The sequence below is a fragment of the Teleopsis dalmanni genome, chromosome 2, assembly GCF_002237135.1.
Source record: "Teleopsis dalmanni isolate 2A chromosome 2, ASM223713v2, whole genome shotgun sequence".
Classification (NCBI taxonomy): Eukaryota; Metazoa; Arthropoda; class Insecta; order Diptera; family Diopsidae; genus Teleopsis; species Teleopsis dalmanni.
The window spans coordinates 53091945-53106182 of NC_051847.1; the positions used below are offsets into that span (position 1 = coordinate 53091945).

General features: G+C 30.4%; 4 protein-coding genes across 6 annotated transcripts in view; 2 read left to right on the forward strand and 2 right to left on the reverse strand.

Annotated features, from left to right (window-relative positions):
* Positions 1 to 2032, forward strand: part of LOC119677610 (trehalase) — a 37728-nt gene extending 35696 nt beyond the window's left edge. For all 3 annotated transcript variants that reach the window (XM_038089029.1, XM_038089031.1, XM_038089030.1), the window contains exons 5-7: positions 156 to 554; positions 633 to 771; positions 1816 to 2032. In XM_038089029.1, the coding sequence (XP_037944957.1) occupies positions 156 to 554; positions 633 to 771; positions 1816 to 1895 (618 nt within the window). In that variant the 3' untranslated portion in view covers positions 1896 to 2032. The remainder of the gene's footprint in view (positions 1 to 155; positions 555 to 632; positions 772 to 1815) is intronic.
* Positions 2033 to 2245: 213 nt separating this feature from the next.
* LOC119677612 (rab GTPase-binding effector protein 1) lies at positions 2246 to 6414 on the reverse strand. Its single transcript, XM_038089033.1, has 7 exons — positions 6300 to 6414; positions 5970 to 6239; positions 5591 to 5889; positions 4708 to 5531; positions 4191 to 4326; positions 2900 to 3016; positions 2246 to 2829 (listed from the first exon to the last, which is right to left on the reverse strand). The coding sequence occupies exons 1-7, from the start codon at positions 6316 to 6318 to the stop codon at positions 2554 to 2556; spliced, it is 1941 nt and encodes a 646-aa protein (XP_037944961.1). The 5' UTR covers positions 6319 to 6414; the 3' UTR covers positions 2246 to 2553.
* A 1004-nt stretch (positions 6415 to 7418) lies between these two features.
* Positions 7419 to 9350, forward strand: LOC119677613 (protein LTV1 homolog). The gene is made up of 2 exons (XM_038089034.1): positions 7419 to 7743; positions 7801 to 9350. Exons 1-2 carry the CDS (start codon positions 7741 to 7743, stop codon positions 9283 to 9285), a joined length of 1488 nt encoding a protein of 495 aa, XP_037944962.1. The 5' UTR covers positions 7419 to 7740; the 3' UTR covers positions 9286 to 9350.
* Positions 9351 to 9477: 127 nt separating this feature from the next.
* LOC119677611 (cleavage and polyadenylation specificity factor subunit 1) lies at positions 9478 to 14045 on the reverse strand. Its single transcript, XM_038089032.1, has 2 exons — positions 13049 to 14045; positions 9478 to 12992 (listed from the first exon to the last, which is right to left on the reverse strand). Exons 1-2 carry the CDS (start codon positions 13952 to 13954, stop codon positions 9594 to 9596), a joined length of 4305 nt encoding a protein of 1434 aa, XP_037944960.1. The 5' UTR covers positions 13955 to 14045; the 3' UTR covers positions 9478 to 9593.
* Positions 14046 to 14238: the final 193 nt, after the last annotated feature.

The window sequence follows — 14238 nt, forward strand, 5'->3', positions numbered from 1 at the left end:
AATAAATATATACAGTATAAGAAATATATACAGTATAAGGTATATACAGTATAAGGTATATACAGTATACTTCTTATGTCTTTTAAAAAACAGATATAACATATAAGTACACACGTTCTCATATATGCTCAAATATCTATATCACTTTTTTAAAGGCCATCCAAGACGTGCATTGGAATGAGGAAGTTGGTGCATGGTTAGACTACGATCTTATAAATAACAAACAACGTGATTATTTTGTCCCAACAAATTTAGCACCATTATGGACGAAAGCATTCGATATTAAGGATTCGGAAAAAATTTCAAAAGCAGTATTGCAATATATTGAAAATAATCGCCTTGATAACTATCCAGGTGGTGTACCAAATACACTCTATCATACAGGAGAACAGTGGGACTTTCCAAATGTATGGCCACCCATGCAATATATACTGATTGAAGGTTTGAAAAATTTGGATACACCAGAAGCGAAGAATTTATCTACTAGCTGGGCAGAACGATGGGTTAAATCAAATTTTGAAGCTTATCGTGAAACCAGAAATATGTTTGAAAAGGTAATATAACAATATAAAACAATAGCTATATGTATAATACGAGTAACATATAATAATTAAAATATTTTTGTTTTTCAGTATGATGCTGAACATTTTGGTGGACATGGCGGCGGTGGAGAATATGAAGTACAAAAAGGTTTTGGTTGGTCAAATGGCGTGATTTTGGAATTATTAGCTAAACATGGACGCCAGCTTTCTGTTTCAACTGACGGAGCAGGTGACAAAGATAAATAAATTAAACATATCCATCACTTGTTTGTTATTATGTGTGTTGTTTACATATTTCTCTTTTTCATAAAAATCTTATTGTTTCTAGTAGAATTTAATAAAATTAGGTAGAAATTATGTATTAAAATTAAGATAATTTGTGATATGTTTCGAAGTTACAATTTAAATAAAATAAAAATCTCGAAATAAAATGAACATTCTTAAATAAAATCATTTTTATGTTTTTGTTTAAATTTTATAATACTATTTTTTTTTTGTGAAATGTTTATAACTGTTATAAATTGTTATAATTTGTCTGTCTTGTAATGTGTTCTATTTTCGTCTAGCTTCGAAAAATGTGAGGTTTTTAAAGTGTTATATTTGATTTCAATTTACATCCACTGTTTTGTGTTATACTTTCGTAAAAATACAGAGATGTTAATTTGTCTATGTAAGAAATTGTATTAATTGAAGTAACATTAAAGAAAATCTACACATTTGTTATGTAATTGTGTTGAAGATATAAACAAAACGACTTAAAGTAAGTACATTAATTAATTAAAAATTAACTAAATCATAACTTCTACAAACATTTTTGTTTATTTTAATATATTTTATTATTCTATCTGAATAATAGCCTGAGAAACTCCATAAACATTTCTAATAGCATAATTATTATCCATTTCATATCATATAATAACTGTGAACTTTTATATTAATGTGTTTAATAATAATTCTTATATTAATTGTTATAATTTTATTTTTCATGATATTTTTAATGTTATTAATATATAACAAACATAAACAAAATAAGCAATATTATTTTTTTATAAAAAAAAAAACATAAATTAAACAAATACCACTACCACAATTTTATTCAGTCATTTTTGTAGTTAATAATTTTCAATTTTACAAATCTAACATACATTTTCCATTTATATATAATCGTATATATACATATTCATTAATATTATACCATTTATTTCTGCCTTTAAATAAACGACTTAAGACTTCGTATATGTAAATAAATGTTTTTCAATAATTCCAATTTTAGTTCAAATGAATGTAATGAACATCGTTGGAGTGACTGCAATTACTCTAATAGCAACAATACTTGCAAGACTTATGTGGTAGAAAGATTTTAACCACGAAGCAATCTTCAGAGGGGCAGCTCCATGATTAAAACAGTGAATTTTTTTCGTTACATTGAAATATTTTTTGTAATTGTTAATTATTACTAGCTAATGTTAATTTTAAAATAAATATATTATTTGCAGTATTAAAAAATAATTTATTACCATATTAATATTTGTTTTTTATTTCTCTTTTTATTTTTGACAATATTTAACATATTTGTACAACAAATTATGAGCTAATAGTTTGAAAATTTTTAAATTTATATATATAAACATTTCGTTTTTTTTTTATTTTTTACTCGTTAAACGAATTACAAAATTTAAACATTAACAAATTATTTACATTATACAATTTATGATATTGTTTCTAATCGGAATAAACATAGTACACAATTTAAAGTTTTGGAAACTTATATTAATATAACTTTTTTTTAATTTTGAAAAGAAATAGCATATGTATTTTCATTTTTATAAAATTTTTAATATTAACTCTTACACCACACATTTATAATTAATATTCAAAAGAAATTCAGTATTATGCTAATCCAATTATATATCCTATGCTACTACATCAAAAGAAGAAATAATTTGATGCGTTAAAAAAAAGAATAATTTAATGCATAAACTCATTTTAACGTCATACGTCATACAAAGGCTTATGATGACGACATCGGTTCGTGACTAAAGTACGGTGCTGTATTTGGTGTTAGTAAAGTATGGCACATATCACAGACTCGAGCGACTCTTTTACGTGGTCCCGATGGAACAGTTTTTGTAAGACATTTATCGCAATATATAATACCACAGTGACGGCAATGTATTCTACGTACAGTTACAGTAAAATTTGTACTACATGATGGACAATTATCTATATCTTCATCATCCTGCCAGCGGACATTTGTGTCAGCTTGTCTTAGTTTCTCCAAAGACATCTTAAATTTATTCAAGAGTAAATATATATGTTGTTAAATGAAAACATATTAATAATAAAGAAAAAAATACCTGCAATGTTTGTGATAATTTAACAAAATCTTTTTGCACTTGTTCACTTGTTATTAAATCATCTTGAAGATTCTTTATTTTGGCTTTGGAGTCAGAATTAATTTTATTTAATTTTTCCTGTAATTGCAATACAATTAAAAGTATTAAGAGAAATTGGTAATTTTATAAATTTTTATATACCATAGATAATAAGTTTAGATACGTTGCTTAGGCATTTAATTGTATTATTATACCAAATTTAAAATACTTTATAAACAAATTTAGACTAAATTAGAATTAAATAGGGTTATGGTCTGCCAAGAGAGCATAACACTGCGACCATGATAGACCTTTAGTGCTAGAAACATACTCAATTCTTCTAATGAAGATCAAAATATCCTTCGTTAAAAATTTTCTTATATCTATTCAGACAGATCCATTTCGATGATAACGCAAGGCATGGTGACTTGTCAGAATACCTGGTAGCAGCCTCAACTCAGCTTTATTGAAGAGGAACATTTTAGCAGAGTTGAGTACCAAGTTCTACTACCAGCACTTTTAGCCATTATCTCACTTTTAGTAATAACTAAACAGATTCTACAATATAGCCCAGGTTTATAAAATTGTATGGTTGAATGGATTCTTGTGAAATCATCAATGGATTCTGACCATCAATTCCAGCATGTCCAGGCGCTCAACAAAGCGCTACAGGAATTTCTTGAGAAATCATCAATGGATTCTGACCATCAATTCCACCATGTCCAGACGCTCAACAAAGCGTTACACGGATTTTTCTTGCCAGTAGCAATACTGACTAATGATGGATAATGCTTTATTTGCTGCTGGACTATATGTTTAGTTGACATATATATACTTAGTTGACTAACAATGGATCACATACATTGCTGACTTACACTGGGTCATACACTTTGTTAAAACTAAAAATAGTTTTCGATTTGTTCAGATTATAGTAATTACAAATTTGTGTTGAAGTGCGGATTATTGAGTCTTGACAGCCTACTCTATTACATACATCTTCACATCTACATAGACTTTATAGACATCTTATTCTGTTATAGCACAATCAATTTCTATATTTTTTGATATTTTCTTTTGTAAACGTTTTCAACAACCCTATAAATATTTTCTAATGCTTTTATGTGACCATTATTTGACGGAGCGTCCTCTAAATAAAGAACACATACTTTGTCACTTGATTCTGACCTATAAGAATCATTTAAAATTAAATAAATAATCGATATGTCCTTATTATGGACCTTAAGGTAATATTTTGATTGAAATATTTACTTACATTTTTTTCTTGCAATTCAATTATATCAACACGTAGTTCAGAAATTTGTTTATTTAATTCTGATTCTCTTCTTTCCAGTGCAATCTTTGTCGTTTCATAATCTTGAACTTTACGTATATGCTCTGTCAAACGGTCCCTGTTTTGGAAATAATATTTTTAAATTAGTTTGTGATAATATTAAGTTTATACCATAGAAACTATATTGAATATGGAAAAGTTTGCACTTGCTATTAATAAATATGTATGTAAGAAATTATTTTTAACTATATTTGTAGAGAATTTTAAAGTGATGCTTTTCAAAAATATATATATATAGTGATGCAGTCTATTTTTAATTATAGTGAAGTAGATCTTTCAGCGAAGATCTACGAAAAATAACAAAAATATAGAGAAATAGACTGAATAATAAAATTTATATATGAAAATCACAAAAGTTATTTAAAAAGGTTAGTGTTTCATTTATGTGTTTGCTCTTAATAAAATAAAGATTTAAAAAATTAACCAAAATATTACTTACTGTAGTGATTTGGTAGATTTTTCCACCTTTTTCTTATATTCCCGTTGTTCATTACTGCTAGCATTTAATTGATCGCGTAGAATTTGTATTTCATCTATTGAACTAAGACATTTTTTCTTTTTGAATTCACTATCAACACGAGCTTGTATTAATTCGTTTTGCAGTCGTAACATAAGTTCCTGTAATTCTCCAACAGTATTCGGTAAATTTATAAATTGATTATCAATTTCTTCTGCAGTTTCCAAATAAAGTCCAGAAAGAAAATCATTATCAGCTTGTAGCATTTCTAATTGTTTATTCACCGTTTCCCTATCATCAGTCACACGTTGAAGTTGACGACCAATTTCATCCTTCGTATTGTGAAATTTCTGTTGTAGCTCTAACAGCTGTTGTTCATTTTGTTTAACCTGCTCACGCAGAAGTTGAACTTCTGTTTTATGTGCCTCTCTCTTTTCTTGCCATTGCTCTTCTAAATCTTTGCGTAATGCTGCTTCTTTCTTTAAATCATCACAAGATTCCGTTATATTCTTTTGTAAACTTTCTACTTTTTCTTCGTACCAATTTTGTTTTGTCACCATTTCTTGAATTTTTGTTTCGAAAGTAAGACATGAATCGCATACTGTATTTGTCACATCAAAGGAAGTGGACTTATTTATACTACGACAATCTGTTTTATTTTGATTATCAGATTCATTTTCTACTACAGTACTTGGTGGATTAGTTTGTAATTTTTCATCAGCTTCACGCAATTTCTCTTTTAATACATTCATTTCTTCTTGTAACTGCACCAATATCGTTTCCAGCACCTCAGCATCTTCATGTGCCTAATAAATGTTCATCGATTATTCTTTAAATTCTTATGAATAATTATAAATCATATTACATATTGTTTATTGCTGTCTCTAGTTCGATTAGATTCATCAATACTCTCTTGATGAAAACTATTACCTAACAAGGAACCTCCATCAGAACGTTCACCGCCTAATTTACGTACCAAAGTTTTTTTTACTTGATTTAACATTTGCGGTCCCAAACCCAAGTCTTGTTGTAGTGGTTGTTGTTGTTTTTGCTGCGCATGCAACAAATTCTCTCGGAGTTCACGATTTTCATTCCGAAGCTTGTCAGTTTCTTGTTTTATTCGTTCTAATTCCGATTTACAATTTGTGGTTTCCTCAAAGGTATCTTTTAATATGGAAAATTACATGAATTATCAAAATTTTAATTTACGAAATTACTGGTTGTAAAGAACCCGCACAACATACCTTGTACCATTTGCTGCAATGATGAAATCTCTTCCTGTGACCTCATTTCTTTTAAACGCATTTCATTTTCACATTTTAGATCGGCAACTAGAAATTGGCTTTTGAGCTCGTCCAATTCCTTTTCTAGTAATTTTTTTTCTGTTTGGCATTTAGTATGTTCTGCCTCCTTTTGTATAAACAAATCTTTCATTTTTGCACGTTGCATATTAAATTCAATTTGCATTTTTCGATTTTCTTCCTCTAGGCGTTGCACCTGCTGCGCTGAATCAGCTAAAAACAATTATTTAGTTTTCTGTTTTTTTTTTCAAACTTATTTATATAGTTATTTACCACTATTGCCATCAGCCATTATGACCTTATTTAAATCGCTGCTATACTTCAGCTAAATATTTTACAATAACATTTTTATCAAAATTATTCTAAATTGTTTTGAGATGTATTAGCAACAAATTTTTTTTAATGCTGCCATACGTTTATATTAATGCAGAAAAATGTATTCTTTATGGTATTTAGCGTTCTTGTGTGTTCAACTATTGGTTGAACTACATTTTTTATTTTTCAGTAGGTGGAAAACATCGAGAACTACAGTGTGAGACTTGAACCCACTAAGACTATCTCTTAGGACTTCAAAATGAAAAAATATTAATCATAGGACCATCAAAGAGAAAAGCTGTAACCATATTCCAGTAATCAAAGAAAGGCAGGTTTTATAATATATTAGGCTTGGTATTTATACTATTTAATATCGACTTTTAATTCATTAATTCTTCATGTTTGAAATATATCAGTACATGCAGTGACGCAGTTAGATCTAGTACCTAAAGGAACCACTTAAAAACATTATATGTATTATTATTAATACATTCACACTGTCTCATTTAGGCATTTGTGTATTTATATTAATCAGTGAACTTTTACATTATAATGAGCTCTATCATAACTGATAGAACTATGATAGAAATTAAATGCAAGTTGCAAATCAATTCAGTATATATAATAGAGGTGTTCAGATATAGCTTTTCAATTCGTAAAGTAATAAAATGACAAATTTTTGAACATTCTATTTTAATTATTTCTTGATAAATTTATAGAGAGGTTTCGAAAAGTAGTGAACTATAACAACAAAAAATCTTTTTATATTACTTAAATTATTTGAATTTTTGGCTGACCATACAGCAGTTTCGAGTGTTGCCAAATACCGAGTACTTAATTATTCGTAAATAATTTTTTTTAAAACTAGTATTAGGAATTGAACTCGTGCCCTGGCAAATTTGAAACTCAGAGTCAACGTTTATTAGCCAACTGATGCAAAGCCGACTTGACTTGGCTTGGTATATTTATACAATTGAACTTTCAAACTACGTCTTCATTTGAATGTTTAATTATCTAGTTATATATGTAACTGCTTGAATGAAGATATATCAATATATTTTTATAATTTGTCAAACATATGACGTATAATCATTGCACACGCATACTACAAACGTGCTCTTAGTATAAAAAGCAACTTAAAATCACTTTATTATTTCTGACAACTAGTTGTTACTGCGTCACTTTAATATATCTGACAACTAGTTGTTACTGCGTCATTACTGGACTATTTTTTGACCCGAACAAAATCAATTCCTGTGTAAAAATAAAAATATGTGCAAACACATCTATGTGGCATCTTTTTTTAACTGTCAGTCAATTACTATCCACATGTTTTGTTTTATTTTGCGATTTAAGTAAATGGAAATTTTTATAAAATTCTTTTTGAAATATTGTTAAAATGGTAAGTATTATTATTTACCACACTAAACTTCAATAATTTTTGATTATTTTTTTGCAGGGCAAAGGAAAAAAATCATTTATTGATCGTAAAAACGCAGTGACATTTCATCTGGTACATAGAAGTCAACATGATCCTTTAGTCACTGATGAAACAGCACCACAACATGTTCTAGTTGAGGCTACTACCCGTAAATCTCAAAAACAAGAGACCGAACCTTTGAACTTAGAAAAGCAGATTGAAGAACAAAAGAAATATGGAATCAATTTTGACGACGATTATAACTATTTACAACACTTAAAAAAACCTGAACAGGAAACTGTTTGGGAGTACGTTGAAAATCCTAACCATGTCCGTAAGCGTTTAGAGCAGGGTGAGATTACCACAGCACCAAAATTAAAACTTCCGAGCTCTGTTTTTGCATCTGAGTTTGAGGAGGATGTTGGCATGCTTAACAAAGCTGCCCCACATCCTGGTCCTCGACCAGATTGGGATCCAGATGTTGTAGCGGCATTAGATGATGATTTTAATTTTGATGATGCTGAAAATCAACTAGAAGACGATTTCGTATTAAAAGCAATGGAAGAAGGCGATGAAAATGATGTATTAACTGATAATGAAAGTGAGCGAAGTTTCGATACAGATGATATGAGCGACATTGATGAAGATGATGTTGAAGAGTTTATGGACCGCCTTGCGCCATTAATGCGTGAACGTAATTTTGGTGATGAGGAAACTAAGTCACGATTTACAGAATATTCGATTTCGTCCAGCATCATACCGAGGAATGAACAACTTCAATTATTAGATGAAAGATTTGAAAAATTCTATGCAACTTATGATGATCCAGAATTGGGGGATTTAGCAATGGAAGATATAGAAGGAACATGGCATCAAAAGCATCCATACATTATGGGCTGCTATAAAGAATTTAAAAAATCTAAAAAATTAGAAAAGTATGATAAAAACTGGGATAAAGAAAGAATTAAAAAATATGAAAATATTGTAGATGGTGAAGTTGATCCTAATGATGAATTAGTTGAATTTGAGGTACCTGATACACAAGATAAAAAATGGGATTGCGAATCTATCTTGTCTACATACTCAACAATTTATAATCATCCAAAATTAATTGATGAACCCCGTAATTCTAGGCGCAGTAGAAATAGCTCTATGAGTAACAATCAAGAAAAAATAGAAATCGATCCAAAGACAGGTTTGCCTACAAATGTCTTGCGAGGTGGAGAGAATCAACTTACGATAAAAACATTAGCAAAGCTCGATGGTAGCAATAATCCTATCTTAAGTGGACCAAAATCTCTATGCGCGAAATCAGTCTTGTCAACCCTTAGTGTGCTTTCTATACGACCAAAAGATGAAACCAATGAAGAGAAAAAGGAACGTAAGCGTTTACTTAAAGAGTATAGACAAGAGAGACGCATTGAAAAAAAGGCTAATGCCGATGCCTTTAAAGAAGAGAAAAAGCGACAAACGCATGTTAAACTAAATCAAAGACAAAATCAACAGGGCAATACAATTATTTAGATATAAAGTTAGTAATAATATTAAATTATTTTTCGCATGAAATTTATTTCCAAAAATAAATTATAGAAGAAATTAAAACAAATCTTTTGAAAATAAAACTGCTCATAGTTTTGTATTGATGATTGTATCTTTTATATATATCTTCAACATATACAGTAATTTAAAATTTATTTTTAAATTAATATATATATACGGGTATTCCAATAAAAAGATTATTGGAGACAACTGTTCTATCTGTGAACACATCATTTGATGTTGATTTAATAAAATGTTTATATATTAAAAACCTATAATTACTAATTTATTATTTAAAAGACCGATGACACTTTGTCAATGTCATGTATATCATTTATAATCTCCTCTGTTCTTGTTCCAATTTTTTTAGCGACTTCATTTTTTTGAGCATTAGACATCAACATGAATGACCAAATCAAATCACCATCAATTATACAACGACACGGATTCAGTGATAGTTTCTTTGAAGATTTTATAGTGCGAAATTCTTTCGGATTCAGTCCACATAAATGTTCCTGATACGACAGTAATACGTTTTGCAACATTAGAAATCTACGATAAACTTTTTCTGGCAGAGGTAAACAATAACCAATACCACCATCAAGTGTTCCAAATACAGCTAAATGCTTATTTTCATATAAAAATGGTTGTCTTAGCACTGCTCCTCGCTGATGACATTGTACACGAAACATTGTATTTACACTCTGTCCGAGATAGTAATCTGCTTTGCGTATTAGTTTTTGACCTCCAATGGATTCACGGGATTCTGGCTGATACATATATACAATAAAATTCTTTTCTATATCGCTGACAAGAAAACCGAGATTTGTATTATCGACTAGGAATTCAATGTTAAAAACTTCTAGTCCATTAAAATCTCTCGAAGCTAAAGAAAGCGTCCGATATTCTTCTTGAAACCTTAACAAACTAATCGATTTATAAACGTCTGCTATAAGTATGAGTGATTTCACTGAAATAATTTCATGCACATAAATATTTGTATCTATAAAAGCAACGCCAATTAAATCATCATCTTTCAACTGCCATAAATATATTTTTTGACCCAAAGCCGTTACCAGAAAACCAAGTACGTCCGAAATAGCTGACACAGGACCCTTCTGCTCCTTTTTAAATATCTCTTTTAGTTTAAATTTTGTTAACGGTTTACCCGGTTCAGGCACAACTTCAATAATGTCATATATATATATATTACCGCGTGAAGTTATATCTTCACTGTAATTGAAATTAGTTCCAATGCACAAATATTCCTTAAGACCTGAACGTGTACCCTCATACGCAAGTTTAACAACTTTGAAAGCAGTTACATGTTCCCAATCGTCAAATTGTATCGATGCATCCGGAACTATTTCCCATGTTTCAGGACTCATTAAAACCATATTGAATTTAGAAATATATGGATATATAAAACGCTCTCCTTTACTTTCCTCTGTTAACTCCTTATCTTCACCATTGAAACGATAATATTTATTTGAAGACTCTTCAGTTTGTGTTATTAAACAATAAACTCGATTTTCACGTAAGTAAACGATTTGTCTTGGACTGCAACGTAATGGTACTTTTCGTATGGCCCAGGGAGAATCATACGTAAGGTAACTGGGTAAAACAGATATCTTCAGATAATAAGTAGTATCGAAATATAGGAACCCTTGTGGACAATTAATATTGTTAAAAGGTGCAAAGCTCCGTATAGAACTATTACCAAAAATTTTATGTACTCGTAACTCGCCTTTTGTGGTTAGAAATACTAATCGAGGATTAACTCCACATATCATAACACCATTCAGACCAGATATGTTACCAAAATAACGTATTTTACTAATATTTCGCTCTTCCAAATTATATAAATCCGTCTCCATATAATCATAGTCATCCACATTTAGAAATTCACTCTGCTGTTGCAGTAAATTTATGCTTTCTAATTTACGAAACCGTATTTTTAAATGACCTTTAGGATACCTATACACCTGATAGATTAATACTTCTAATCGTGTGCGTATAAAAAGCAAGGGACGATTGCCATGAGTACCTAAACCAAAGATAGACAGTTCTTGAACCTTTGGTGAATTAGGATATTGTGACATACAATTCAGAAGTATGCCACTTTTGTTATTTTCCTGATTATTCAATGATATTGGCACAAATTCCATAGAATCAGTCAACACCGTAGCTGCATTGCCAATATCATTCACTAAATAAAGTAGTTTCATATCTGGCATTGAATAAATTTCCAGAGTCCCGCTCTCTCTTGCTGTAATTAGCCAATATGTTGGTTTAAACTGTGTCAACAAACGTCGCCACCAGTCCGAATTTTTCTGTTTAGATTGTTTAGCTAAATCTGCCATGCTATTCATTTTAAATGCGTTTCCAGATTCACCATATAACAAATCTTCCTCGTCTTCGATTTTCATATGAGGTTCAGCTTTCATGTAGCCCAGACCACCGCTGTAAAAAGAACTTCCTGAAGTACCGGTTAAATTGAGTACGTCGTCACTTTTAGTAGTAAATAAGCCAGAAGTATCTTTATATGCTGCAATAGATACAATGGCCGGATAATTACTTATTGTACTTTTATTTATAGCTAATCGTGGTGTATTCTTAGTTTCACGTAAAGCAAGCGTCATTACTTGTCCATTAGCAAGACGTAAACATACATATGGATCAGATATAGAAACTTGCACTACATGTGATCCAACATCAATTGGTACGTTTTGTATTAAACGAGTTCCTTGTAGTAAACGAACATTTTTTGATGTAACTTGTATTATAAATCGATTTTGCCCCAAATTTCCTACAAATATTGTAGCTTGATTACAAGTAAATCCTGTATTTTCAATTTCATTTATTTCTTCACCAGTCTGCAGCACCAATGTTGATGACTTTTGTGACAATATCATAAAGTCGTGATGATCAAAATACATTGTTTTCTTAGTAGGATCATCATATATCGTCCACACATCTATACAACCATCCAATTCAAAACTTGTTATAATTTGGGGATTTATACAGTTGACAAATACACTAAGTGCACCATTTTTAGAATGCCCGGTTGATCCAACAATTTCGATTTTTATATCAGACATATTTTCAGCTTGTGGACGTAACGTTACACCATCTTCTTCAAATTCGATACGTTCTCCAGTACAAAAGAAATTAATAGGGCCAACATTTAACATGCTATCACAAACTTCAAAATTATATTTGCGTAATTGTACTGAAGTTTTTGCACCTGAACCATATACCTCTAATTCTTCATCCTCTACTCGATGTACTTTACTTGACTCCTCTGTAATTATTTCCATTTCCGGCTCGTCAGCTGCATCTTCCAAAGTAATAACTGTACTTTGATCCTCTTCAGTGAAATGTAACAGCAACGAGTTTCCTAATCGTGATCCAAGAAACAAATATTCCATTTGAAATACACAAATACAGCTTGTGAGTACACTGGCTGCAGCCTTATGAAAATGAAAGTTACGGACACTTCTCATAGAATCAACGCAAAGCGTTAGTACATATAAATCACCACCTTTAAGCGAAACAACTAATTTATCTGTGTCAATGAATGCGAGTCTGGCTGCATCTAGACTTATGCGCACTCCGTCTTGTGGTTTTAGAGGAAAAGCAGTACTGTGATCTGCTGAACTATTTAAACTTACACCATAAGGTGGAACACTCTAGAGAAGAAAAATAGTTTAACAGTAGCATATAAATATAATGATTATGTGTATACCTGATTCAAATAAATTATTGCATTAACAGATGTAACAAGACAGCCTCCTATAGGTTTTTGTATAGGAAATACTTGTAAACAATCAAATGGTAATCCGCTAACAGTCCATATAATAGGATGTACACGTTGTTGAATGTTAAGTGATATAGCAACTAGCACGCACGTATCTGAACGTACTGCAACACGTCCAGGATAAGTACGTACTGGTTCATAAAGTATAAGAAGTGTCGGTTCATAATAACCATGTAGAAATTGTAAATCTAACACATTGTCTATTTTTTCATCCAAATCCCGTAATGTTATAAGATACGATGCCAATATAGGAGTTCTTGAAATTAGTGTGGTAGGCGTTTTCTTTATAGGTTTTACATCAGCTAATTCTATTTCATCCAAACTATTGTCTTTTCGAAATGGTAGAACAACCAAACGTTTGCCGTAAACAAGCATTACAGCACAACGAGAATCTGGGTCTACTCGCACCATAGGAATATAATATCGACCAGTCCAGCCTCCACGTACTTCATCTTCTTCAAAGAAATGTAACGATAATGTTTTTAACGAAAATGTATCGGGATCATGTTGCACGACTGCAAGTTTAGCATCTTTGAAGCTAATTAATAATGCATCTCGAAGAGAGCCGGCTAATGATACACTCTGAAGTGACATTACATTTCCATACAATGTATACGATGCCATGCACTCCAACCGCATTTTAGGTGGAATACGAATTTCATTTGGGTTAATTTTTTGTCGTTGTATACTATCTACATAGGGATATATACGATATACTTTCAGTACATTTGCTCCAGCAATAACCAGATTATCTTCGTAATTGTTAAAAAATCTACATGAAATTGCATACTCCACTGATGTTGCTGGATGTGTTTGTTTGCACAAAGAAAACATTGTGCTTTATTATTTATTATATATCTCAAATTTTATAGATTATTACAAATATTTAAAAATATGAAAAAAAACGTCTTTTGACTATAACCAAATGTTTATCGTACACAAAACATTTGGTTTCGCTGTCACTTCACATATTGTATTATCGATAATTAAGCGTGGTGTAGATTCGATTAATATTTTGCGATTTTAAATTTGAATCGCAAATTTTAACATTTACATAGATTAACACATTCTAATAAATTAGGCACTTTATTTATTAAAATGGTCCTAATTTTGATTCT